Source organism: Lissotriton vulgaris, chromosome 3_1, assembly GCF_964263255.1.
Source record: "Lissotriton vulgaris chromosome 3_1, aLisVul1.2, whole genome shotgun sequence".
NCBI classification, from domain to species: domain Eukaryota; kingdom Metazoa; phylum Chordata; class Amphibia; order Caudata; family Salamandridae; genus Lissotriton; species Lissotriton vulgaris.
In genome coordinates, this window is record NC_141689.1 from 1,454,457,249 (window position 1) to 1,454,482,700 (window position 25,452).

Here is a 25,452-nt window from a genome sequence, read left to right on the forward strand (position 1 = left end):
TGAATTTGAACATAATGACCAAATAGCGATTTGTGGATCCTGTGCATACTGAACACATCTGGCAAATAAAAGAAAACTGTCAACACAAGAACTATCTCGTCTGCTTAAATATGCACATCTGATTTGGGTGTTGTGTGTTGCCTCTCATCCACAAATCGTTGTTTCTATTTTATGATCTACTAGCAGCAGATCATTTGAGGTGGGCAATACAGTGAAAAAAAGTTTGTGACAAAATCTGGTTGTGTGGTCTCCTAGAACCCAGCAGCTTGCTCTATCCAAAATCGAATGACCAAATAGATTAAGTTGAAAAATCAATCTGATAATGCCTACAAAGTGCAAAGAAAGTCACTGATGCATGAATAGGAAATCATACAAATGTTCTAAGGCTAAAGCATCTGCTTTACACAACTAAGTAATAAAAAGCAAGCATTCCATCATACTGTTAGAAGCTGTCTGCCTTTTACATTTGAAGAGAACTTATCTTGACAGTGAATGTGGCTTAAACAGTGTGAACAGCTTAAGTGGAAGTATCGTAAATGTGTGCAGCCAGGGGAAGATACCAAACAAAAAAGTTCTACACAAAAGCGAATGAACACGGTAATTCAGCCATGGGAACTATTAAGAGCACAATTTTAACAGTACTATTTTAGGGCCAGAGCATACACACTGTGGACTGAATAGCAGTGTCACATTGCGCAGAGCTCTAATACCATAGAACATGGGGGCCAGAAAAAGGTGAAAAATCAGTAGTGACCATGCAGAAAAGTTGTATTTGCTTCTTTGTGAAATACTGTTTTTGCTAAGTTGGAAAGCGGCAATATTCTATCTGAATGTCACTCTTTGCTGTGTTAAGTACAGCGGAGCATGGAATCTAGTGTATTATTTTGCAATGGTGGTTGCTGGGATGGGTGATCTTTGTATTCACAGTTGTCAAAGAGTAGACAAAGTCATTATATTACCAATGTTAGTTGCAGGTTTTCCTGTGGGGTGTTTATATGGGATGCCTTGTCCAAAATCCACTACCTATACCGACCAATTATCAAAACCAGGGGAAGTGGGACACCAAGAGGAAGGTAAAGAGGGAATATAAGAAGGGAGTAGGGGAAAGAGGAGATTGGGAGATTTTGAGAGAAGAGGCAAGGGTCAGAAGGAAGGTGAAAGGGAGGTGAGAGAGACAGAGTGCAGGGTCTGTACAAAAAGGAAGAAAGTGCAAGAGGATGAGGAAGAGGGGTGGAGGAAAGAGAGAAAGATGCTAAATATGAGGAAAGACACATACCAAAACATGATTCTGAGAGTTCTTATCTTTAGTCTAAGATTACTCTCAGGAGCTAAGAATATTTTGTTCCGGTTGACTTTGTTTGTAAGCTCTCCCCTTAAGCTCATTTTCTTCTTGAGGAAACGGCAAAAACGTTCTCTCACTCACTTTGTGTTTCCTGTATCCTTGCCTCCTAACTGCAAATTATTAGTTATCTCCATGGATGTCTTGTTGTAATGCTACTTCCAACCAACCTGTTCAAAGATGATGAGTTGTGCTATCCATTTCCATGCCATTTGAATCACATGTGAATTATGATGTCTGTGTCCATGTTATCTAGCTGGCAGTGGCACAGTGCGACCTGGTGTCATTGTCTAAACAGCTTCAATTTACTTCGAGGGATTTGCTGGTCCCCCCTATGTTCTACCTGGTGATGCAGAGATGAATGTGGGTACAGCGATTGATAGAACTGAGGCTTGGATGAATTGATGGCCTTTAAATTCCAAGAGGTATGATGGGTGCACCCAACAGTCCTAAATGTATTTCTGTGTGTGCTCCTTATGGGCCTGGTTCTAGGTACTGCTTCTGCAAAGTGTAAACCTCGATTCATTTGTATCAATGATTGGGAGAGTTTGATGAAATGACATAAGCTTAATGCAAGGTATCTCCTAAAGTGACTGTAGCGTAGTGGCGCCATCTCCCTGTGCTGTTTTGATCTTGTTTTAATTTTGGTGTATTCTCTAACCCCCTGTTTGTAACCCTGCCCCCTTTTTTATTTTGTGCTCTGTTGCAATTCATGAATATGTTACCTGTGCCAGAGGAAGACATGTTCTCTTTCCCCATGTGCTACTCTCTTTGCCCCAGTGTTCTCTGATCCAGTGTTAGTGTGGTGCCTTTGACAGTGTGTCTTCGTAACCCCATGGTACCTGTGGTTTCGTCTTCTCCTTCGGGTAAATTTTGCGAGCTAACACCTACTGTGAAAACACAGTTTTGCATAATATAATGTTCACCAATTATTTGCTCTTTTGGTCGTGCAGAAAGCCATAGACAATGAGTGGCCAATGGGTATTCTATTTGTTGATTTGCACAACTCATTGGGCCCTTCTACTCTGCATTTGTGGATGCGGTCAGTCTGCATTGGCCATAGCTACTCCCAGTTCAGGGTGCTGAAAAGGGTAATGAAGCACTTTGTGGCCTCCCTCAAAGCCTGTGGGCATGTGTGCATCAGTAGAGATGTGGATTGACAGCTGTTGAGATGGAAAAGTTCCCTGCATGGTATTGTATGTGCATCCTGCCCTGAGTGCCCCAGCTAACCAATATCTGGATCCTCTGGATTTTTCTCATGGACGAACAAGGATCATGCATGTGCACCATGACAAAATCTTGTCCCCCTGTTTGTGGTTTGGTTAGACTGGGACGGACAAACAAAGTGGTATACTGGTTGTGATAAAGGGCTACTGCATCTACACAGAGTTAAGTAGCGTAAGCACGGAGGTGGAAGAATCCCATTTGTTTTTTAAACAGTGATCAGTAAATTTATTATTATAAACTGACACCATGGGTTTCCTGGCGCTAATAGGACAGACACAGGCTGGGGTTTATGCAGGGTTAGCAGGGTGGGGGGAAGAGGAAGGTTTTGAGCAGCTGCTAAAGTGGAGGAGGGAGCTGCTTGATTTGATGGTCAGGGGGAGAGAGTTCCAGAACTTCGGGCCAAGAGGGCAAACCTTCGTCCACCGAATTTTTTGGTTCTGGTTTTGGGTACAACAAGCGACTGAAGATGAGCAGAGTGTAGATTGCGATTTGGGCGGTAGGGATTGATGAGGGAGGTCAGGAAGGCGGGACTGGTGCAGTGGAGAGCTTTGAACGTGAGGCAGCCCAGCTTGAAGGCCACCCTCTGTTCTATAGGCAGCCAGTGCAATTTATGCATCGGGGGTTTGGCCGAATGCCATTTTGGAGATTTGAAAATGATGCGGGCTGCCTGGTTCTGGACTACCTGAAGGCGGTGGAGAAGTGTTTTTGGAAGTCCGTGATAGATGGAGTTGGAAAAGCCCAAGCGGAAAGGTATTTTTCGCTATGTCACTGGGGTGAGGTCTACGAGCCCAATCATGTAATGTTCCACTGCTGTATACCTAACTTACTCTTGGCCTACATAAGGTTAGTATGTAGCGTTGTGAAGAGTACATGTGATTGAACGTGTGTGTATACTGTATGTGTGCCTGTATATAGTACAGCACATGGAGGCCTGTAGGTTCCACAGTGGAACTCCAAGCCCTTGGAAAAGACAAGTATAGGAGGAGGAGCCATCCCTGACAGATTTTTGGACGCCTCCATTCCTGAGAGTTGAGTGAAACACACACACTGGATGAAGGGAGAGCTTGGCTCTTTGATTCTGAAAAGGTCACTGGTCAGTGGGGTCTGTTCACATCTCAGGAAAGGACCTGGTATTATAAGGGAATCATAAAGATTAGGGCTGGATGCTGTGGTAATCTTTTGATAAGCCTATATCAGCGAAACTGACATCCAGGTGTGATCCTCCAGTTATTCCCATGACCTATGTGTGATGCTATCAAGTTTGAAGTCACTCTTGCTGTGAGAGACTGCTTCCTGGGCAAAGGATAGAACAGATGAGTTGGCCTTCAAAGGGGGAAACCCCTACAACATGAACCTCCAAGACTAAGACACTGAATCACATCTATGTTTGGAAATAGTTTATAAAACAGGGGAGCATGAGTTTCCCAAAATTGTCAAACTGGAGCTGTAGTTCAGTGTGGAGAAGCTAAGCACAACTTCTGCCTGTTGTGACCAGGACTGGAGATTAAAGTCTGCTAGTCTCTCTACTTGGTAAAAGGACATCACCCGTGAGAATCAGAACCACTTTCCCCTGAACCTGAAGTGAAACATCTGCATACCTGGTGAAAGTAGAGGACCCTGTGAGGAGTAGGAGAGCACCTGGAGGGAGCAAGGTTCAGTGGGGATCCTGTTGAGTGAATCCCTGAAGCAGAGAGTGAGATTGTGTTCCAAGTTGAGGACCATTTCACCGATCATGCAATCTGCCAGAGTGCTGCTGTTCGAGATTCCTCCAATTCCAGGTGGGGACCGCAGTGAATATTGAGGGTCTCTGCACTGATACCTCCATCCTTCTGACTGCTGCTGTTCGCAACACCCATATGTCAGGTAGGGGCCACAATGAAGGTTGAGGGTTGTTGCACTGATTGGACCCAGGGCCAGACTGGCCGTAGCGAGCACCAGACGTTTTCTCGGTGGGCCGGTATTTGACCCATGGGGGCCAGTTTTGTTATTGGGGGCCCCCTGTTACAAAAGAGGCAGCAGTGATGCTTGACACTAGCACACCCTCCCCCCCAATCCCCAATGCCAGCACTTCTCATTAGCACACTCCCTCCTCCCCTACGTAGAGCAGAAATGCCAGGGCTGGTTTCTGTTCGCAGTCCGGCCGTGATCGGACCATCCACCCAAGTGCTGCTGTTCATGACCCCCATATGCCAGGTGGGGGCTGAGTAGGAGATAAGAGCTTTTGTCCTGGTGGATCACTGTGACATAAAGCGGGCTGTTGCTAGTGTAATGTTGTGACCCGAGGGGCGAGGAAGGATAATCTGAGAGCACTAGGCTCAACACTGCACTCAAGCAGGGGCCCAAGGGGAAGATAAGCGCCATCACCCTGTAGCAGGGTACCCCAGAGTAGAATAGCAGGTTATGAGCTGCTGGAACAGACTATCCATTCTATCACCTGAACCCTGGAGCACCCAAGACCAGCCGCTGGACTCAAGGAGACATACCTCATGACTGGAGGAACATAGTGGAGGCTTGCTGCGTTGGTCGCATCATCCAGACTTCTGCTCACATCAGGGCCACTGACACATGCACATTATCCCAGAGAAAACTGGAGAGCCACAAATTATAAATACACAATTTCCTTTTAAATGTAAACCTTCTCTGAAAACTGATCTATAATTTTGGGAGAGGTGTGAGTTTTCTTTGTGCAGGATAGTATTATATTGGTCCTATACCTGACTGGCAATTGTGCACTGGCTTTCTATGATAAATACATCCCTGGCGTAATTTGGGGAAATGTAGGTTTATGACGTAGAATAGCATATTGTGTACATTGAAATCACATAGTGATCTTATCAGAAATAACTGAGAGCAAACATCTTTTTAACAGTTAGTGAACTGATATTAATTTAACCATGTCAAAGATTAAAGGCTGCACCTAGTTGACAGGATTAACATATGTGAGTACCAATTTAAACTCAGATGTCAAGATCCATCTCATTAGCTGACCACAACATTCAGATTTCAAATGTACATATTTGGCTGTCAACATGATATGTTTGAAACTGAAATCCTGGACTGAGCATAGGCACATCGAGGCACTTGGGTCCTGTATGCAAATACTATTTTAAACTGTAGTGCCAAGGGCCTGAGGCATAATTTAGGAGGTTTTGGAATCTAGCTAGACTGCCCTGCATAAAAAAAGGGCAGTAATGTGCCGTATCTATAAGATCTGGCGCATTCCTGTTCTTGTCCCTGCGTGGCGCGCAATGGGCTGCCATGCGCCAACGCAAGCACCCTTGCGCCATGGTGCCTGCGTTCAGGCCCAGACTGGCCAGTGTGGGCACTGGGCAATCCCCCGGTGCGCCCCAAGGGTGGGGACTGGTTTGGGGCCCTGGGGGCCGTTTTTGTTACACAGCCGTTTTTGCAGCATAGCTGTAAAATCGGCCCTGTAACAAAATCGGCCGAAAACCGACCCCGGCAAAGAGCTCGGTCGCACCCCCAGGGGGCTGGCCGAGCACTTTGCTAGGGCCGGTTTTGGTTCTCAGTCCGGCCCTGCCTGCGTTGCACAAAATCTGCACAAAATCAATCAACTGATTCCGATGTCCTCGTTCTAAGTGTGCTGCACAATGCAGTACACATAAAAAGATGAAAAAACGAGGAGAAATGAAAACATTTCTCCTTGTTGCACCTCCCTAACACCACCCCTGGGGTGGCATTACAATCTGGTGCATTCCCAGGCTTACAATTCCTCGTAAAACTGGAAATGCTTCAGATTCCATGGGTATTGCGTGAGAACACTCACAGCAACACCCATGGAAGGCCCTTCCACGCTGTTTTCTGCATGATAGGGAACTATATTACAAGGCCATGAAAAGCCATGTAAGGTGGCTTTGCGTAGCCTTGTAAATATGCTGTGGCACATTACGCCACCTAAGCGTAAAAAAAGTGGCGCTCCCGCGGTAAAAAAGTGCCGCAAGGCGCCACGTAAATGAGGCCCTGCGTATGATTCGAAGAGGGTTACCACCTCTCTCTGAGGAAAATACCAGCCACTGGTTCACATTTTAAGATTCTACAAAGGCGTAGATATAGTACTTACATATAACTGTATATAATATTACATGTAATAATTTTTATCATGGCCTTTCTGTCTTCCTCCATTTTAAAACGCTTACTTCTTATGTTAACTGCTTAAAATGTGTACCGATAAGGGAGAAAATACCAGCTTTAGGTTAATTTCCTTAAGTTTTCACCGGCCAGGATATTAAAATACTGTTCATAATGTTAAAAAAATGGCTAGGTAGCAACCCTAGTTTTGACCTATAATTCGTTATGTTACGTTTTGTTTTACACAGGTTTTTATGTAGCACATGTCTACAAGTTACATGCCGCTAAGCTTTTTTCCTTGCCGATTTTTAGGTCAAGCCTGGGCAGGGCATCCACTGCTCTGCGAAGTATGCTGTATTCGAGTGTGGACTTGAAGCACAGCCCACTCTCATCCCATAATTTTCATTGGCATGTGTCAGTGTCCTTTGTAAATGCTGACTTCTGATTCATTAATAGGCTTCCTAGTCCCTCCTTAGTACTGCTTTGTCCTCATTTGTAAACATTCCATGAGGACTGGCCCTTTTATTTCAGTTGTTACACAGTATGTCTTATTTAGTTTGTAAGCACTATTTTCTTTAATGCGTTCTCCTTCTGCAGGCATGACATACTTCCTGCAACTTTCAATGTGCCATGCATGCTTTTACTATCCAAGCAGCCCGGGACAATGGCGCCAGGTCTCGCATTTACAAGAGTTTGAGCAATTGGCATTGTAAATGAGAATACCTTGGGGCAGATTTATGTTAACTGGCGCATCCCCAGGGATGCGCCAGTTAACATGCGCCACAGTGCGCCAGAGCTCCGCCACCCATGGTGCGCCGCATTTATAATGCGGCGCACCATGGTGCAAAAACGGCACAGATGCGTGACGCATCTGTGCCGGAAATGTGGCGCATTGCTGGAGTTGCGTCGCAAGTGCGACGCAGCTCCAGCAAGGCTCGGGGGTACACCATGTGCACAATGCTGCGTCAAGACCTACGCCTGCTTCAAGCAGGTGCAGGGTTTTGACGCAGCATTGCCCTGAAAGTGACTGAGTGAAATCTCATAGATTTCACTCAGCCACTTTCAGGAGGCGTTCCTGCGCAGGAACGCCCCCCCCTGCGCAGGAACGCCTCCTTATGGCGCAGTGCTTTACAACGTGACTCATCTCCTAGATGCGTCACGTTGTAAATAGGGCGCATTGTTTGCACCACAGTTGCGTCAAATAAAGTGACGCAATTGCGGCGCAAAGAGGCGCAACGGCCTCATAAATCTGCCCCCTTGTATTTATGTGTTAATTATCAAAAACGAAAAATAAAAGGCATTGTCATTTACAATGCCAAAAGCTTAAACTCTTGCAAATGTGAGACCTATTGCATTGCAAATGTTTGTTGGGTCTGTAGTTGTGAGTTTGTCCCAATAGGCTTGTCCATGGGGCTTTCTGTGGGTAGACCATTACCTACATAGTGAGTGAGAGTGGTGTTATGTTGGAGGTTGGGTTTACCCTGCTGGGCATTCTGACAAGAGGTGGGTTACTGTAAACTACTACTGTAAGCTGCTGGAAACCACTACTGTAAGCTGCTGGAAACTACTACTGTAATCTGCTGGCTGAACCTTGTAACTTAGAGATACTTTTTTTGCAGGAAATATCGCAATGGGGTACGTAGTATTAGACCCACTTCCTAACACATGCCAATTGTGTCAATCAGTCTGTCTGGTGCAGGACACGAGTTAGGGGTACACGCGGGTGGACGGCGTCCACCCGCTACTTTCGCTGGGTGGACGCCATCCACCCTGCCACAAAGTTAGGGCCCCACAAAAAAAATATACTGAATTGGTCCTGGTGTAATATTCAAACATCGGGACACATTCAGCAGCGCCTGCAGGTAACCTGCGGGGAGGGGGCTTTCTTAGTTCAGACTCCTCTTGGGCCCATAACAAAGGCCCAGTTTGAGGCGTCATCAGGCCTCCTTTTTGTTCAAGTCTTCTGGCTGGGAGCAGTCAGGAGCCTCCCACTTGATACAAATGAAGCTGAGGGGAAACAAAGGCTCACTTTGTTAGCACTTCACACATACTTAAGAGAGGCAGCTTTTCACTTTGTTCAGGTTCTGCTCAGGAGATATGCATGCACTGTAAGAATGTCGGATGTGTTGGTCTTTCCCAGTATTTGCACAAAATAAATAGCATTTATATAGTGCTTACTACCCCTGAGGAGGCGTTGTAATAATTTAAATATCACTATTTTTTCATTGTAAAGCATTATGTGTAGAGGAAGTTTACGTTGACAAAAGGCAACATTGTGTTATGTGTAGCTTACAAAAAATGTGAATCTTTTGCCTGAAACAGAAGGGTGTATACTCGAAAGGTGCTCCATTGCACTCATGATAGACATGTTAAACATATATGTGATGGCTGAAGATCTGTTGTCACGTCTTATGATGCCACTTCCTGTGAAGTCAGGCGCAGTGATGTCACTTGCATACTGATTAACTAGGTTAGCCCCCACCACTTCTTTTTCTAGGACTTGTGCCCTGGTCTGGTGTCTTGGTATTTATACCTCATGGTATACGGAGGATAACTGTCCTTTCCTAGGGATTGTTGGTTTGTTTGAGTAAGTGTGTAGGATGCACGGGCTTGTTTGCATTGCAGAATGTCTATATCGATTATAAGGTCAGGTTCTGATGGTTCTGATCTGTGTAATACTGCTTTGGGCAGGTGCTTCGGATAAACCCCACGAAGAGATGCTGTGAGCGCGCATACCCTGTGCACATAGGAGACTGTGCAAGAACCTACGGAAAGTGTGTCTTGTCAACCAGCATTAATTCTACAGTCGAAATGTTAAAACTGGCTTACAAATACAGCTGGAAAATATATTTTTCCCATCTAAAATTCAATTCTGGCTAAATAAATGTGGAACTTGCCCCATCTGCTGGTTTTCTCTGAAGCTGCAGTCACTTAGATGTAATTGCAAAAATCAGAGCTATACAATGTACACATTTAGTCTAATAATGGCGAACATTTTATCATTTTCCTTTCATACTTTCTTTCAAGTTCGAATTTGCCTCAGTGTATTCCCATGTGCAGTGGGGTGACGCAAAACGATGGATTCTCCCCTGCGGAATGTGATTAGCGGCCCTTGAGTATCTCATCATATTACACTGATATTATTCGACTGGGCTTGGCTTAAAGGGCCCCTGAAGGGTTGGGGGCTGAAGGACTGGGCCCCTTCTGCACAGCAGGGGACAACGTCACGGCCCTTGCCATGTGCACAACACAATTAAATGTATTATTTAGCAACCGATACTACTGTTTCACGAAACGTATCCGAAAAGGTTGAATCACACAGCCTTTAACAGGCATAAGTTAAACTGACGCCAAATTCACAAAGTCAGGAACGTCTAAATAAACAGTCCATTGTGCAGAAAGTCATTGGAGGGTTGTATTGGTTGAATGAAATGAAGAAAATATTAAAATTCTCATTACATAATCGCAATTGTAAGTGCTTTAAACATTTTAGGCGGATTTGAGATTTTTAAGCCTTTTAAATGTCATCTCAAAGGCTTCCACCCCTCATGACTACAAATTTAAGCTACAATTATAGTTTAGACGAGGCCAAGAGCAATGCGGAACTGGTATCTTCTCTATACCCACACAGCACAGCCTACAGGTGACTGGACACTGCTGACGCAGCACTAATGCAAACCGCTTTGATGTTATGAGTATTAATGTATATCGGCTCCAGGTGTCAGGTTGTTGACCAAACTCCATATCAGGTCAGTTTCTTGCCAGTGGCGTCTCCGCAGAAACTTGAAGCAATTTTTTAAGTTGAGCCAAATCTGACATATTTACCAAGCGTTTGCAACACTGCAAATTAGAGCAAAGTCTTGATAACTTTCCTTCTCAAAACTTTTTTTGCGAATGAAAAATGCCCTTGTTAGTGCTTTGCGCTGATCTGTGCTGCTTTGTGTCAAGATGCATTCCATGGAAGGCAGTTGGGCCTTCCACAACACACCCTTCTCTGATTTCTGACAAAAAGCCCTATTTACTATAATTGTGGAACTGAGATTTGTATAAAAAAAGAGCGGCTTGAGACCAAAGCACAGTTGGAGAAAACTTGTATTTCTCCTATTATTTCACACATTGCATTGTACAGCACATGTCAGCTTTGTGAAATGTTTCGACATTTCCTAAGTGTGGGATGTGAAAGTAGAAGGGTACCTTTCCAGTTGAAATTATATGTAGGCAAGACAACAGTGTAAGAATAACTATTTCTAAATTCTGAAGCTTTCCGTCTTCCCAAGGACTATGACTTAATCCCTTCAAAACAAAGCCATATAAATAGAGTGGGCATGCAGGATTCGCCCTCTTGCAGGTTTAGGATGACATTGGCTGTGCCATATTGCGCACTGGAGCTGAGCCATCCAATATACCCAAGACCCTGGCGTGATTTAGGGATCTAGTACTCTTCAGAAAACATGTACAGGATGTTGCGGCGCATCTTTGGGCAACTGCAGTCTTGTCCAATTATTTGGAAACACAAATCACCCTTTTCGCTTCTAACTACTTAAAAAAAAAAAAATCAAACTATGGGCCTCATTTGGTCTTCACAGGAGGCCCTCCCTACGACAGGGAAGATGAAGTAATCACGTTTGCTGAGCTGATGGACAACCGCCTACCATATTTAGAGATTTCTACTGCAACAGCGGCTTCTCTGAAGTCACTAAACGCTTGCTTAGTGGCCAATATGATTCAAGCAGTTGCTCTAAAAACTATTTGTTGAAGAATGACTCTTGAGATATCTTCCCGTGTGTAGATGACCTTTTTTCATTTTTATTTTTGTACAACCAGACTTTCCCAGGTGGTCCAGAACAGAGAAAAGTACACCAGACAAACAGGGCGAGGCCCCAAGTCTACAGTTTCCTCCAATAAAAAAAACAGTCCACCTGAATCTTAATACAATGTGCAGTTAGTATGGTGAACATGCTACTCAGACAAATTTGTGGCACAGATCTAGTAGCGGTCCGTGGCGGGAATGCTGCCGGCCGGGGACGCGGGCGGGGAGGGGGAGGGTGGGGAATAGTAAAATCTGGAATACAGCTGCACAGAGGTAAGTCAACAGACAAATAAATAAAACTAATTTTGTTGCGCGCACTGAATTGCCAAATGCCCCCCTCCGCCAGCCCCGCATCACCGCCCGGCAGCACTCCAACCAAGGGCCACTACTGCACAGTTCCCTACCTGCCAAATTGTAAATGAAGCTCAAGGGGTCAGATGTACAACCATTTTTTTGAGGTAGCAAAGGGGAATTTGGTGCATTTGCAACCGCAAAATAGGTCAGCCCCGTGTACAAAGCCTATTTTGCGAATTGAAAACAAATACCAACTAGCCAAATATGGTTTGCGACTCGCTATTAGAAAGGGGTATGCCAAGGGTGTCCCTTCCTAATTGCTAGTCTCAATGCACTGTACTATTGTTTTGTGACCGCATTTGCGACCGCAAAACACTTGCAGTTTACCACCTACTTCAAGTAGGTGGAAAACCCCTCACAAACTGGAAGGGGTTCCCACGGGACCCTTTCCCCTTTGTGAGTGTTTGCGAAAATATTTTTTACGACCAGCCAGTGGTCCCAGGGACCACTGCCTGCCCTTAAAAAACTTTCTTAAATGCATCCTGTTTTCTTTCGAGGAAAACAGGCTGCTTTAAAAAAAAAACTGCTTTATTTAAAAAGCAGTCACAGACATGGTGGTCTGCTGACCCCAGCAGGCCACCATCCCTGGGAGTGCCAGCCATTCCCAATGGTGTAGCAAATTGTGCTTGCCTCATGAATATTATTGAGGCATGCAATTTGCAACCTCATTAGGAATTGCAAACAGCGTCTTAGACACTGTTGACTATCCACTTTTGCAAGATGCAATTCTACGCAATTTGCAACTTTAAAAAATAATGGTCGTACATCTGCCCCCTATATTTTCTATGGTCTAATAGACGTCTGACAGATGACTGCAGCCAGAGGAGATCTGAGTGACAATGCTAACTATGCAAAACCTACCAATAAATAAAAAAAAAAATGTTCATAAATGTTATGGACATTGGCCTCTGTGCAATTTTTTTATTCTCCAAGATATTAATGGGGTTTATGTGTTGGCAATGGCTCAGCTGTTAAAACAACTGCTATAGCTTTTTACTAACGATAATATGATAACAATTCCATATACACAAAAATGTGATGGTAGATTCAAGGATTGTGAAATATAATGCAAAGTACCCAAGATCTCATCATTTTAGATCTATTTTAGCCAAAACTAAACTTGGTTGTGGGATACCGTCATTTAATTATATGTGTTTAAAAGAAAATATATTATATTTTCATCCAACAGTAATAAAGGCAGTAAAATATAATCTCCATCTGTTTTGTTTTTCTTTTCATATATTCAGATATTGAAACTTATTACAGGTACAAGGCTACATTCCTATCTCTTTGAAAGCACTTGTTTGCACAGGTTTCAAAATTACGCGTTGTGTGCTAATTGTCATCCCCTCACAGTTTAACCCTGATAGATTCTGGTAGGTCGATCTGCTAAAACTGATCAGCAGACATTGTCAAAAAAACACCCAAAGAACTGCTTAATTTGTTGTGTTAAATACCGATTCTGCATGTTATGCCTCATTGCAAGTTAAAAACCCTGAATAGGAGGTGTTTACCAAGTGGAAAATTCCTCATCATTGGTAATGCTGTTTCCCACATGTGGCAAACAGCTCACCCTGTTCTGCTTAACTTATGCTAAGGTTCTTGGCAGTGGCGCCTTGCACAGGTACCACTGTGGGGCAGTGAGTCAGGGTGAGGTGGGGTGGAGGGGTAGTCGGGTTCCACATATGAAGGGAAACATTAAAGTAAACAAATAAATAAATAAAACCACTTACCTTGCACTTGCCGCATTGCCAACTCGGCAATACAATGAGTACAAGGTAAATGGTTTTATTTATTTACTTTAATTTTTCCCTACGTATGTTGAACTCCACTGCCCACCCACCGCGCCGCGCCCCAGCCCCGCCTCACCGCCCCACAGCGTTACCTGTGCAAGCCGCCACTGGTCCTTGGTGTCTTATCCACACCTCATCATTTTGTACAGTGTATTTCCTAATTTATATTCAAACGTGAACTCATTGATAAAATAGTGTCAGCTTTGTGAAACATTTTTAGGTGCATTATTATATGTAGCACAGATCCCATTATCCAAATTTATAACACCTTTCTCCTTTCGTTGCAGACAGTCGGCTTGAGATTCCAAAAGACTCCTACCTCCAGTCCTGATGGGGGACACAGGATCGAGACGCTCGACTCTTGTGTCACGGCTGCCAATATTCCGAAGAAGTATTAGTCGAAAGCAGGATCAACTCCCAACTTCCCCATTGACTGGTAGTGCCGGTGGGATCCACAGTTCCTCTCCTTCTAGCACCAACTCCAGTTCAGACAGTGCAGGGAAGCGGAGGAGCATTTTCCGCACCCCATCCATTGGTTTCCATCATAGAAAGGAAAGTGAACGAAAAGAAGATACTCCTGCACTGAACAGTATTTCTAATGGGGTCCATTCTACTGATATCCTTAGGCAAAGCCAGAATTCCAACCAGAATGTTAAAACCAAAAGCAAGCATTCCATTGGCTTCTCTAGCTCATGCAGCAGGAAGATCACGAGGTCTGCGACAGAGGACTTTGAAAAACGGAAAGAGCACTCTTCCAATAGGAACGTTTTTACCAATTGCATAAGCTCTGGAAATGATGCCGATGACTCTGGTTATGTTGAAGAGCAGAGTGAACGCTCCATGAAGCGTTCCTCTAAGAAGCTGCTGCTCAGGTCATTCTCTTCCCATCATAAGTTTTCCAAGACCATGACACAAAGCCAGTCAGTTCCATCAGCACAGCCATCCAAATGTTCTTCGGACATCCCAGAACAGGCGGAAAGCGAGCCAGCTGTAGGAAAATGCTTGTTGCCATGTTCTGCCGAGACAACAGAGTGTGCCACAAGTTCACTGCCATCCCCTCTCCCATCCACTGACCACACTACAGCCCCACAGACCCCATCTGAAGGTTTGCTCTTCATTGATGATTCTATTTCAGAAACTGACGTCCTGCCAAACAGTGGAAACAACACTATGCACACCCAAGACTTTGGACACAATGTGTCTACTTCTCAAGTCTTTCTCAACCCTGCTGCTGCTCACTTTAAGAAAACAACAGAACAATCAAAGAGCCCGTCCCCACGCCATTGTTCACCTGAGAACCAGAGCTGCGAAGACCAGTCACCACGAAGAGATTACACCAAAGCCCTCGCTTCCTTCCAAGGAAAAGTGTTACTACCCATCTCCGAGCTCCCCGCGGCAGATGGCAGCAGTTTAAGCGACATCACCCTGTCCGAGACACCAACAGAGGACAATGTCAGTAATTTAGGTGATGGTCTCTTGGGCTATGATTCTGGAGAATCATTTGGGTTAGAAAATAGTGAGTGCTTTGAGACACCAGAAAACTCACCAAAGAAACAGGCGTTCTTGAAAGAGCATCCATTGTCAATAGTAGCAGAACAGGCGATGAATCGCGAAGGCATTACAGAATCTCGAGTTAACTCGCTATCGGAAGTTCAGCAACCCATTGCAAATACTGCTCATCATTGTAGAGGTATGTTTTTTTTTCCTTGCATACAACAGTAGTCAATGTACCATGTTGGTTTCCTTCGGTCATAAATATTGCTGAAAGAGCTGTTGATACTATTGGCTGAAGGAGTACAAGCTATATTGCATTGCTAGAGATTCCTGGCACAACATTGTATAGTGCAGCTCTTATTATGATTGCCTCTGTAGTTCTGGTGGCCCAGTAACAGGAGGTATCAACACCATCTGGATTATGAGTCATGCAGGAACTCTTGCTCTTCACTTTAATTCATTGACTTATGAAAGCCAATAAAATGTCAAAAGCAGACAGAATGCCTGGTTGAAGCTCCAGGGAAAAATAAGGAATTATTGGGTGAATCAGATGAAGAATTCCCAATGCCTCATTTCTGAGGGCACCCTTAATGAAGGGTACACAGCTATTAGGCCTGGGTGGTAAATTCCGTTCTGCTCACGGAATTTGGGTAATTTTGCGTCCCACGGAGTACGCAGAACTGCCCAAAAATCGCAGAATTTTTTGCTTGTTTGTGCTTTCAAAATGCATGTTCCCCCCGAGCACGCAAACAGCGTTTGCGAGCAAGAAAAAAGTATTGCGAACGGGCAGAACAAGCAATTCCGCATGTTCATGAAACTCTGCATGCTTGCGGAGATGTTTTACAGTTCGCGGGGCTTTTCTTAGCGCGACTATGCAAATTCCGCCCACCCTTAATAGCTATCAATAGTGCAGCAGGTGTAGTGGCACCTGGCCCAGAGTCGTGTCTGAGGGGGGGTCTACTGAACTCCAAATATAGCAGATTTTTCCTACTAAGCCAGGGTATGGAGGTGTATTTTTCTTGCTTACATTACAGTCAATGGCTGATTTGCTGCACGGCTCCCTCGTTTTACACATCATAATACTTGGTAATCAATCCACCACCCAAGAGATGCCTTTGCTCCTAGTATAAGTAACGCAAAGAGGGATTTCGGGCAGGACACAGGGCCACAAGCAATGTGACTCAAAATACTGAGGAAGTCATAGAAGAATGATAATATGATGGAAGTGCATTTGCTGGTGGAAGATACAAGAATTGAGATAAAAGATGCAGGGTGCTGTTGATGACTTCACTGAAGAACACGATTTGTGGTTAAAATTGGCTACTCTTTTTCAGGGTTGCTAATGTTCTGCAAGGGTATGAGCAGCAATAGGAGAACGTGATAAGAATTAAGAAAAAAAATTGGGTAGACTTGTACAAGAACAAGGAGAGGGTGTGATTGCAATTTACAGAAAAGTCTTATAAAGAATAAATTATAGAAACTGGAGGTAAAAGGCAACTACAGAAGTGTCATGTGTGTGGCCCTGATGTGAATCAGAGTGTAAGGTTTATGCAGATTTTTGGTAGAACAGTTAAGGACACTAGACCAGATGTGCTAACACTTTTCACCAGGTTTGCGTTACTTTCATAACACAAACCAGGCGCAAAGCATTTTAATGATATTTATTTTCCAATGCAAATTAGAATGTACGTTCCAGGGTTGGCCAAAGTAACGCAAAGTAGCACTATGTGCTACTTTGCACTGTTTTCTGTCATGAAGCTTCCAATGGTGGCACGTGGGTGGTTTCATGCAACCACCCATGGGTGGGATGGAAATCCCTATCTACTAACAAATGTAGAGATAGATTTGCACCAAAACCTTTCAGGAATGCATTACAGAGGAGAAATGTTTTAGTTTTTCCATGCTTTTCAATCAATCAGAAATGTTAATTTCAGATACACAGATCCATTAAACACAACAATAAAAAGATACAACAGTGAGCTAAAACAATAAATACCAACAGCACCAAAGTAAAACAATATCTCAGTCATTTAAATCTACAATAAAAGGGAAAGAGGGAACCCCTGGCAAAAATATAACAAGTAGACAGAAAAAAACGAAAAAAATCTAAACAAATACACATTTGCACTTACATATTTGCACTCGGATGAAACCAAGTGGCATGGAGATATTTCAGCATAGCAACAATAATTAATTAAATCGTACTGGAGGGTAAGGTTTGTAGTGCCTACTCGTAATGACGAAAACCAAAAAGTTTACACACTGGCCTAATCTATGATATATGTGATCTTTTATAAGCAGGACAACAAAAAGACAAAATGATGAGGGGTTTCCACTGCTTGATTACAGGAAGGACATATGGCAAAACCCAGTACCTCCATTAAAAAAAAAGTTGCAGGGGGATAGGAGCTGAAAGAATATTAAAAAACGATTTGTAAGCAGGACCAACCTTAATATTTAAAAAATTTTGGTTAGACTGCCTGCTTTAACAGATTTCAATTCCCTCACTCATGCTTTTCGAACTGTGCATGTGTACAGCACTGTGAAACACACATACAAAGTGGGAAAAGTGTTAAAGCATCGTTTTTGTACTGCAATTGGGGTATAAAATGGAAAATGATGGATGTTTCTACGTTTTGCTATAGGGGCATACCTGTCACGGGTGATAGGCATACTTACACAAATGGGTATTATTTTTATCCGGAGTTTGGAAACTATGGGGTATGTACTTTTTTCAGTTACCATCGATTTCAGAATTTTCCCTCGTAGAAATGTAATGAAATTCTGTGAGTTTTGGCAAAGTTTGACATTTGCCGGGTATTTTTGATAAGAAAAAGTAGAAGTGGAAGGCACCCACCCTCGACTTCTCCATGAGTCTAGTTTTCAAAAATATCTGTCGTTGGTAGCTTGGGAAACAGTCTTTACAGCAAGATTTTTATCTCGTGTTTACCACGCATTTTTTAGCAAACATATTTTTACCACATGCATGCCTTTACAACACCAGCCTTTACCACGCATTTAAGGTAAGTTGGGTTCTCCACCCACAAATACATTTACAATGCGTGGTAATGGCATGTGTTGTAAAAGCATATTCATGGTAAAAATATGTGTGGTAAAAAATGCGTGGTAAAGGCATATGATGTATTTACCTACGTTGTACCATCATCCAACAGGTAGCTTACTATGAGTGCCAGGCAACCACAGGTACCTTGGCCAGCTTCACACACAGAATCAACGTTATTCAAATTAAAAATATTGACATTGTCATGATGTGTTTTCGGGTCTTTCATGTCCTGTGCAATAGGGCAACTGCACATGAAGGGTACCATTTTTATCATGGGAAGCAATAGCCCAGAGTCACATGGTGCTGGGCTAACCTGCTACCGGCACCGGATATCGAACCGCGAATCCCGTGGGCCAGAGTCAGGCACCCTGGCCGCTGCGCCACACCTCTTCCATTGATTTACATGGTCTGCTCGGTATTTGGAAGTAACACACTTAATACATTGAAATCTTTGTCTTAAACTTTATTACACCACACTTATTAGACAATGCACCAAACAGATAGGAAGTTATAACATCTGCTGGTTGTGCTTGTTGGGCTTATTAATAAGATGAAGATGGTCATTATGTCAAAAGGTTTACATAAGTTTAATGCACATCCTAATAATATACCTGCTAACTTATTTAAGAGATGGCATACCTTATTTTAGTAATTCATATGTTAGGGACCTTTTTCAAGAGTCATGGGGCAAACAGTTGACTGGCCCCGGACCCTGTAATTCAGATCCATTTATCAATAGTGTTCCAGGGCTTATTCCTACTATTTTACTGAACACTAAATGCCAGGTACACTCCTGTAATCATTGACCACTAGGGTAGCAGGACCAAGCAGCCCAAGGCCTACTCATTCAGGATGCGTTTGAGTAGAGACGTAGAATGCAACGGACATCAACAATCAACAAACACTGTCCAGACAATACTTTTGTTTGGAAAACGGCTTTAGTTCTAAAACATATTATGGAAAATACTATATGCATTTAGCAATGGGCAATCATCAGAGGCACTAATGGGAAATTATACCCAAGATAATCTGGAGGACAGTCTTAACACCTTGCCTGCGGCGCCGATTCTCCCCCGGTGCTGAACATTCCATTCGCGGGTGTGGTCATGACGGAACGGTTCCGTCATGAGCACAGCGCGACCAATGCTCATGACGGAACCGTTCCGTCATGAGCATCGAAGGGGTTAAGTGATAAAGTATTTTAGCCCTAACCCTGTGAAAGGGAGCTGAATGAGGCTATTGAGATAGCTCTCGTAGTTGAGTTCACTCTTAAGATGGCATTTCAGTTCCTCCAAAAGATGTTCTGTTTTGTCTTCCTGGTGCAGTGTTGTAGTACCTTTCTGTCGTTGTTGGGAAGTTTGTGTCGCTCTTTCATGGTAGGGAGAGCCTGTATATGTTACTAATCAGCTTGGGCAGCGTCATGCTAGGTGATGTGCATCCTGCATGGCTCACCAATTGGAGACTTAGCAATCCTGGCCACATCCAATGGGTTGCTCTTCATTGAAAGGGGCACAGCACCTCTGGTAAGTAGCAGCAAAATCTGCAACTGTCTAGAACTGGTTGCAGCAAGGTTGGAGAGATCATGAGCTGGAGATTTCACTGCTTTTGGTTTTCCTCTGGCCCACAAAAAACCCACCCACACATACTAGGAGCCTACCCAAGGTGTCAGTGGTGTACACTGCATGCACATGCAGTCTCCTCCATTGGTGTCAACATTTTGCATTGGTAGGTGCTTTGAAACCCAACTGCAAATAGCGGCCAACACTTCTCTAGTACTTCAGATGCTTCTCGGCTACACCTGATGCAGTGGAACACACTTCCCATCAAATTCTATGACACACACCTTCAGCCTCAGGTGTTGGTGCTTAACCTCTGTTGTGGGGGCATGCCAGCCTCACCCATAATTCCACTGTGTATGTCTTGCCCCCCGTTGCAGCATTGACATTGATTCTACTTGCCTACGCTCATTCACAGCTGTGGTTTTTTTGTACAAAGGCACATTTAATGAACATCCTAAGCAGTCAGTGAGCTCTCTATCTTGATGTAGGGTCCATTCAGTTCTTTCTGGCAGACTAGGCACGTTTTCCTCATGTTGCTGATCGCAAGCCTTTCAAGCGGAGTGCTGGGAGGTTACTTATACCATGGAGCTCCAAGGAATGTCCTGGTGGCTGATTGTTGCGGGACACCAGGTTTCTGGTACCTACATTTTCACTCACTCTTATATCAAGATTGCAAACAGTCCTTGTGTACTCCAGCAGTTAAGCTCCGTGACTGGTTATGGACCGTTCTGCTCTTTTACTATTTCTTGATTGATCCAACCGTGGTCTTTGTCACACGTATGAGCAGGCAAGGTTGGAGGAGCTCTGAGTCTCTGGTCAGGAGTTACACACTACGAGAGCAAGGGAGGCTAAATCAATTATTTATTTATTTATTTATTTATTTTGTTTGTTTGTTTGTTTGTTTGTTTATTTATTTATTTGTTTGAAAAGTTTTATATAGCGCTGGCTAGACCCGGAGGTATCAGAGCGCTTTACATGAGTATCAGACCATAGTTACAGGTTACATTGTTACAAAGGTTACACAGTTATTAGAGCATAGCAACATAGTTACATGTTAGGTCAAGACAAGCAATAAGGACACTATGCATAAGGGAAAAAGCAGGCAAGGGGAGAGATTAATTGGAGAAGGGGTAAGAGCAGGGGAAGTAGACAGCGAATGAAGGAGGGAAAGAGGAGGGGGATGGGGAGAGACACAGCATGAACGAAGAGGAGTAGGGTGACAGGGGCTCAAACCGGTAGACGAGTAATAGCTGCGTCCAAAGTCCAGTAAGCTGTGATCCCAGGGGAAGTGGTATCATTCCCCCAATTCCATTGCGAGAGGCTCCCTTTACGCAGTGGACTCTCTCAGAGGGGTCTCTGAGGCTCCAAGGCCTACCTACTGGATCCTTCACCAAGAAGGGGAGAGGGAGTGCTTTGGCAAGGGGCACCATACTATACCTCAACTGTGAGTGGCTCCCTTGGCGCTGTGGTCTCTCTCAGAGGGATCGCTGAGACTCGAGAGTATAAGTAATTGGATCTTTCCCCAACAAGGGGAGAAGGAGTGCTTAGTTAAAGGGCACAGGAACAGGGGGCTAGGGGCAGAGGAAGTAGACAAAGAATGAAAGAGGAAAAGCGGTTGGAGATGGTGAGAGATCATGAAAGGAGGGAGGGTGAAGGGGCACAAACCGGTAAACGGGTAAAAACCTCGTCCAAGGTCTGGTAAGCTGTGATCTCAGGGGAAGTGGTATCATTCCCACATCTCTGCTGCGTGAGGCTTCCATTACGCAGTTGACTCTCTCAGAGGAGTCTCTGAGACTCCAAGGCCTACCTAGTACATATTAACTGCCTATTAACATGGTGGGAGGTAGTCCTTCCAGAGATCAATGGGCCATGAAAGGGAATGGGGAAACTCCCTTGCTCCAGAGGGTACCTCTGTCATCTTTCTGTACGATTCCTTTAACTCATCTACAACTAAGGATCCCTAGCAAAGTCCTTCAATTTATATCTCCTGTCTTGGCTAACCCTCTGGACTAAACCTCCATCTTAAATATCAACACCATTGCAGATAAAAATGAAATCAAGCGTGGCTACAGCCACATGTGTCATGCATTTTCTACAAGCATCTTCAACACAAGAAAATGATGTACGCACATATGCAGCTTCCTTGTCCCATATGGATACACAGCTACAGGGGTCTGGCTGACCAATTAAAAAAATAAAGAGGAGCTCAGTAGACCATCCTTCATAGCAGGCAACAGGTAGAACTACCTGTCTTGCTACTAGAAATGGTATCAGTGCCACCAATGTCAGTCTTCTATAGTCTTCTGAGCTAATAATATTCATGCTCCCCCAAAGGAGGATGCATCTGAGGTGAGCCACTGATCACAGAGCCTGGCTACTGTCCTTAGTCTGTACCATAGAATTGCCTCAAGTACACACGCACTATCATTGTGTGTACTGAGGCAGGGTTCAAAAGGTTAAAGCTTGCAATGGAGAATCAGTGGCGGCTCGACTAGGGCTTGCTGCGGAGCGGTGAGAAATTATTTTTGCTCTGTTCCATTGTATGTCTGAGTTTACTAGCCCCCCACCCTGCCCCTCCCCCGCCTCACCGCCCGCAGCACACTGTATGCAAGCCGCCACTGTGGAGAATCCAAAACAGGGGAGCATGCTCTTCATAGCAATGTAGGAGTATGTATGAGGCACAGTAACCTAGTTTAATCTCTGCTGGGGCCAAGTGACTGACTATGATACTTCTTAATATGACTTAAATATTGAGGGCCTGATTTAGATCTCGGTGCATGGGTTACTCCATCATAAAGGTGATGGATATCCCATCCGCCGAAATATAAATCACCTAGGACAGTGGTTCCCAAACTTTTGACTTCTGAGGACCCCCATTGAGTCACCACTGGAAGCCGGGGACCCCCAAGAAAATTGTATGAGTTAAATTTCAAATATTAAAACAATAATTCGAAAAAAATACACACATGTGCACACAAAACAAATACTCAAAGTTCTATGGATTTTGGGGTCAGATGTACGACCATTTCATTTAGCACCTCGCAATTGGCGACACATTGCGAGTGGCATATTGCGAGTCACTAAATGAAATGTACAACAGTGTGTTTAACACTGTTTGGGATTCCCAATGGGGTCGCAAATTGCGAGATTCAATAATAATAATGAGCCTCTTGCAATTTGCGAGCCCATTGGGAATGCTAGACCTCCCAGGTATGGTGGCCTGCGGGGCTCTGCAGGCCACCATGTCTGGGACTGCTTTTAAATAAAGCAGTTTAAAAAAAAATGCAGCACGCTTACAATGCATTTAAAAAAAAGAAAATAAAACATTTTTGTTTCATTTTCTAAGGGCAGGCAGAGGTCCCTGGGCTACTGCCTACCCTTAAAAAAATATTTTGCATGCATTTACAAAGGGGAAGGGGTCCCCTGGGGACCCCTTACCATTTGCGAATGCATTACCATCTACTTGAAGTAGGTGGTAATTGCGAGTGTTTTGCAACTACAAAACATTTGTACATGGCTTTGAGACTCGCTATTTGTAAGGGAATGTCCCTTCCAAATAGCAAGTTGCAAAACTTATTTAGCGAGTCGCAAACAAATTGCAACTCCCAAAATAGCCAATGTACATGGCTCAATAGGTTTTTGCATGCGCTAACGGGTTCGCGAACCCATTTGCGCATATAAAAACAGATCGTACATCTGGTCCTTAGTATTTTATATTGAAGTAATAGCCCCTCTATCACATGTATTTCATTTGTTTCATAGCATTTCTCATACCATTGTAGGATGTCAGAGCACTTTACATCACACACACATATAGAGACATTGAATCATACATGTAAATCAGTGTGTATATAAAATGTTTAAAGAGTGCTTGGTCTGGAAAAGCACAAACTCAGACCAAATACATCTTTTTAGCAGCATCAGGATAATGAATAACTGGGAAAAAACATAAATTACTAACTGGTACCATGCAGTTTGCAAGCAGCTCTTTGATGACAGTTTATAGGTCCCTCTGCTACATTACGATTGTCACTTATAAAGTGCACAGTAACGAAAGAATCTCTGTGACAAAAGCAGTAACCACAAAGCTATGCACATAAATACTGCTTTTTAAAATGCATGTTACACATTCTTTGCAGTAGGCACATTCACCCTCTGCGCTACACTAGTTAAGTCAAAGCTGCCACTGAACAAAACTCTCCTCAGCTCCAGCATGTACATAGATCACTGGCATTATCGTGACGCTTTTATTGTTGCTGGAAAGCTGCTAATTATACAAGAAACCTTTCTGTGCTTTTAAGCTTTTAAAACTGTTGTCTACCTGGGAATGTGTCACGGACCCCTGGGGGTCTGCGGACCCCAGTTTGGGAAACACTGACCTAGGATATAGTGGGATTTATATTTCTGTGGACGGGACATCTGCCACAGTTGTGATGGAGTTACCCGTCTGTCAAGATCTAAATCAGGCCCATTGTTTCTTTCCTCTTCTTCCCCCTTTTATTCCTTAACTTGCTTTTTTATCTTCATTGTGTTTTTTAATATTCTTGGGATTATAACAATCCTTACGATTTATTGCTCTGTTTTGTAAATGTACTTTTCAATAAAGCTTGATGATGCATTTGCATATTTCATTTTATACCTTTTCTACAAAAAATGAAAGCGTTTAAACAAGAGCAGAGCAAATAGAAGAAGTGTGGAGTACCTATGTCAGTCTCAGATTTGATCTCCTGTTTGAAAAAATGTAACCAGCTCACAAATCCTTCTAAAACCTGTTGTTGAAATGTGCCACCTGTATAGTAGCCTCCTGTATATTCCTAACATTGTACTGCTTATCAAACAAATTCTGTATCTAGCAACACACATTCATTTAATCAGAAAGAGATATTTCATTGAGCACAACAATAAATTGTGGCTGATTGTACATTCTTTTCATGCACCCTAGCATATATTGAATACATTACAAAATGTTAAATCCTGTTAATGGAAACCATTGTAGTTAGTTCCTTGAATGGGTGCACAATGCCATCCTACTCTCTAGCAATTTTCTGTGTGTTTCCATTGAGTACAGTAGGCAGCCAACTGATTCCACATAAACAAAATTGCACATTGCGGTTTGATACACGAGCATTAACCACATGACTGCTGGCCATTTTCCCCCCCTGTGCTGGAAAATGCCATTTTGCTGTTTCCATGACGAGCTCAGCTCGTCATCAGCACACGACACCCGTGGGTGATGACGAGCTGAGCTCGTCATCAGCATCGAAAGGGTTAATTCATTATTTTGGTTTGATACATATCAATAAAGTTTGCATACAATTTTGCAATATTAAATATCTTAAGTACTGTACAGATCTAAACTGAAATCCTATAAAAATGTTTTAGATTGATCTTAAAAATATTTCTATACAACTTCTGATCAATAAAAGTATTTGATCAATTACAAACACAATTTTAAAAAATCTACCTAATTTCCCACATAAAATATAGTCCTCTTATTTTATTATGTAAGCCATCATTTCTTTACCCTTGCATAGCTGAGTATTCCTAAAAACTGGTAGTAGTAAACATGGACATTCTCTGGCATGAGATGTACAGCAGAACAAAATATGGGCCATATTAACAAAGGGTTGCATCGCTTTTGCACCACATAATGTGGTGCAAAAGCGACGCAATCCGTATGATGCGATTTATCAAGCCACAAAAGGCACCATTGCATGGCTTTGAGT

The 25,452-nt window shown here is 43.5% G+C and overlaps 1 protein-coding gene across 1 annotated transcript in view; it reads left to right on the plus strand.

The window, feature by feature from the left end:
- CCSER1 (coiled-coil serine rich protein 1) overlaps positions 1 to 25,452 on the plus strand; it is a 2,474,954-nt gene that overhangs the window by 404,264 nt on the left and 2,045,238 nt on the right. The window contains exon 2 of the mRNA XM_086961938.1: positions 13,897 to 15,299. Coding sequence (XP_086818064.1) covers positions 13,940 to 15,299 — 1,360 coding nt within the window. The 5' untranslated portion in view covers positions 13,897 to 13,939. The remainder of the gene's footprint in view (positions 1 to 13,896; positions 15,300 to 25,452) is intronic.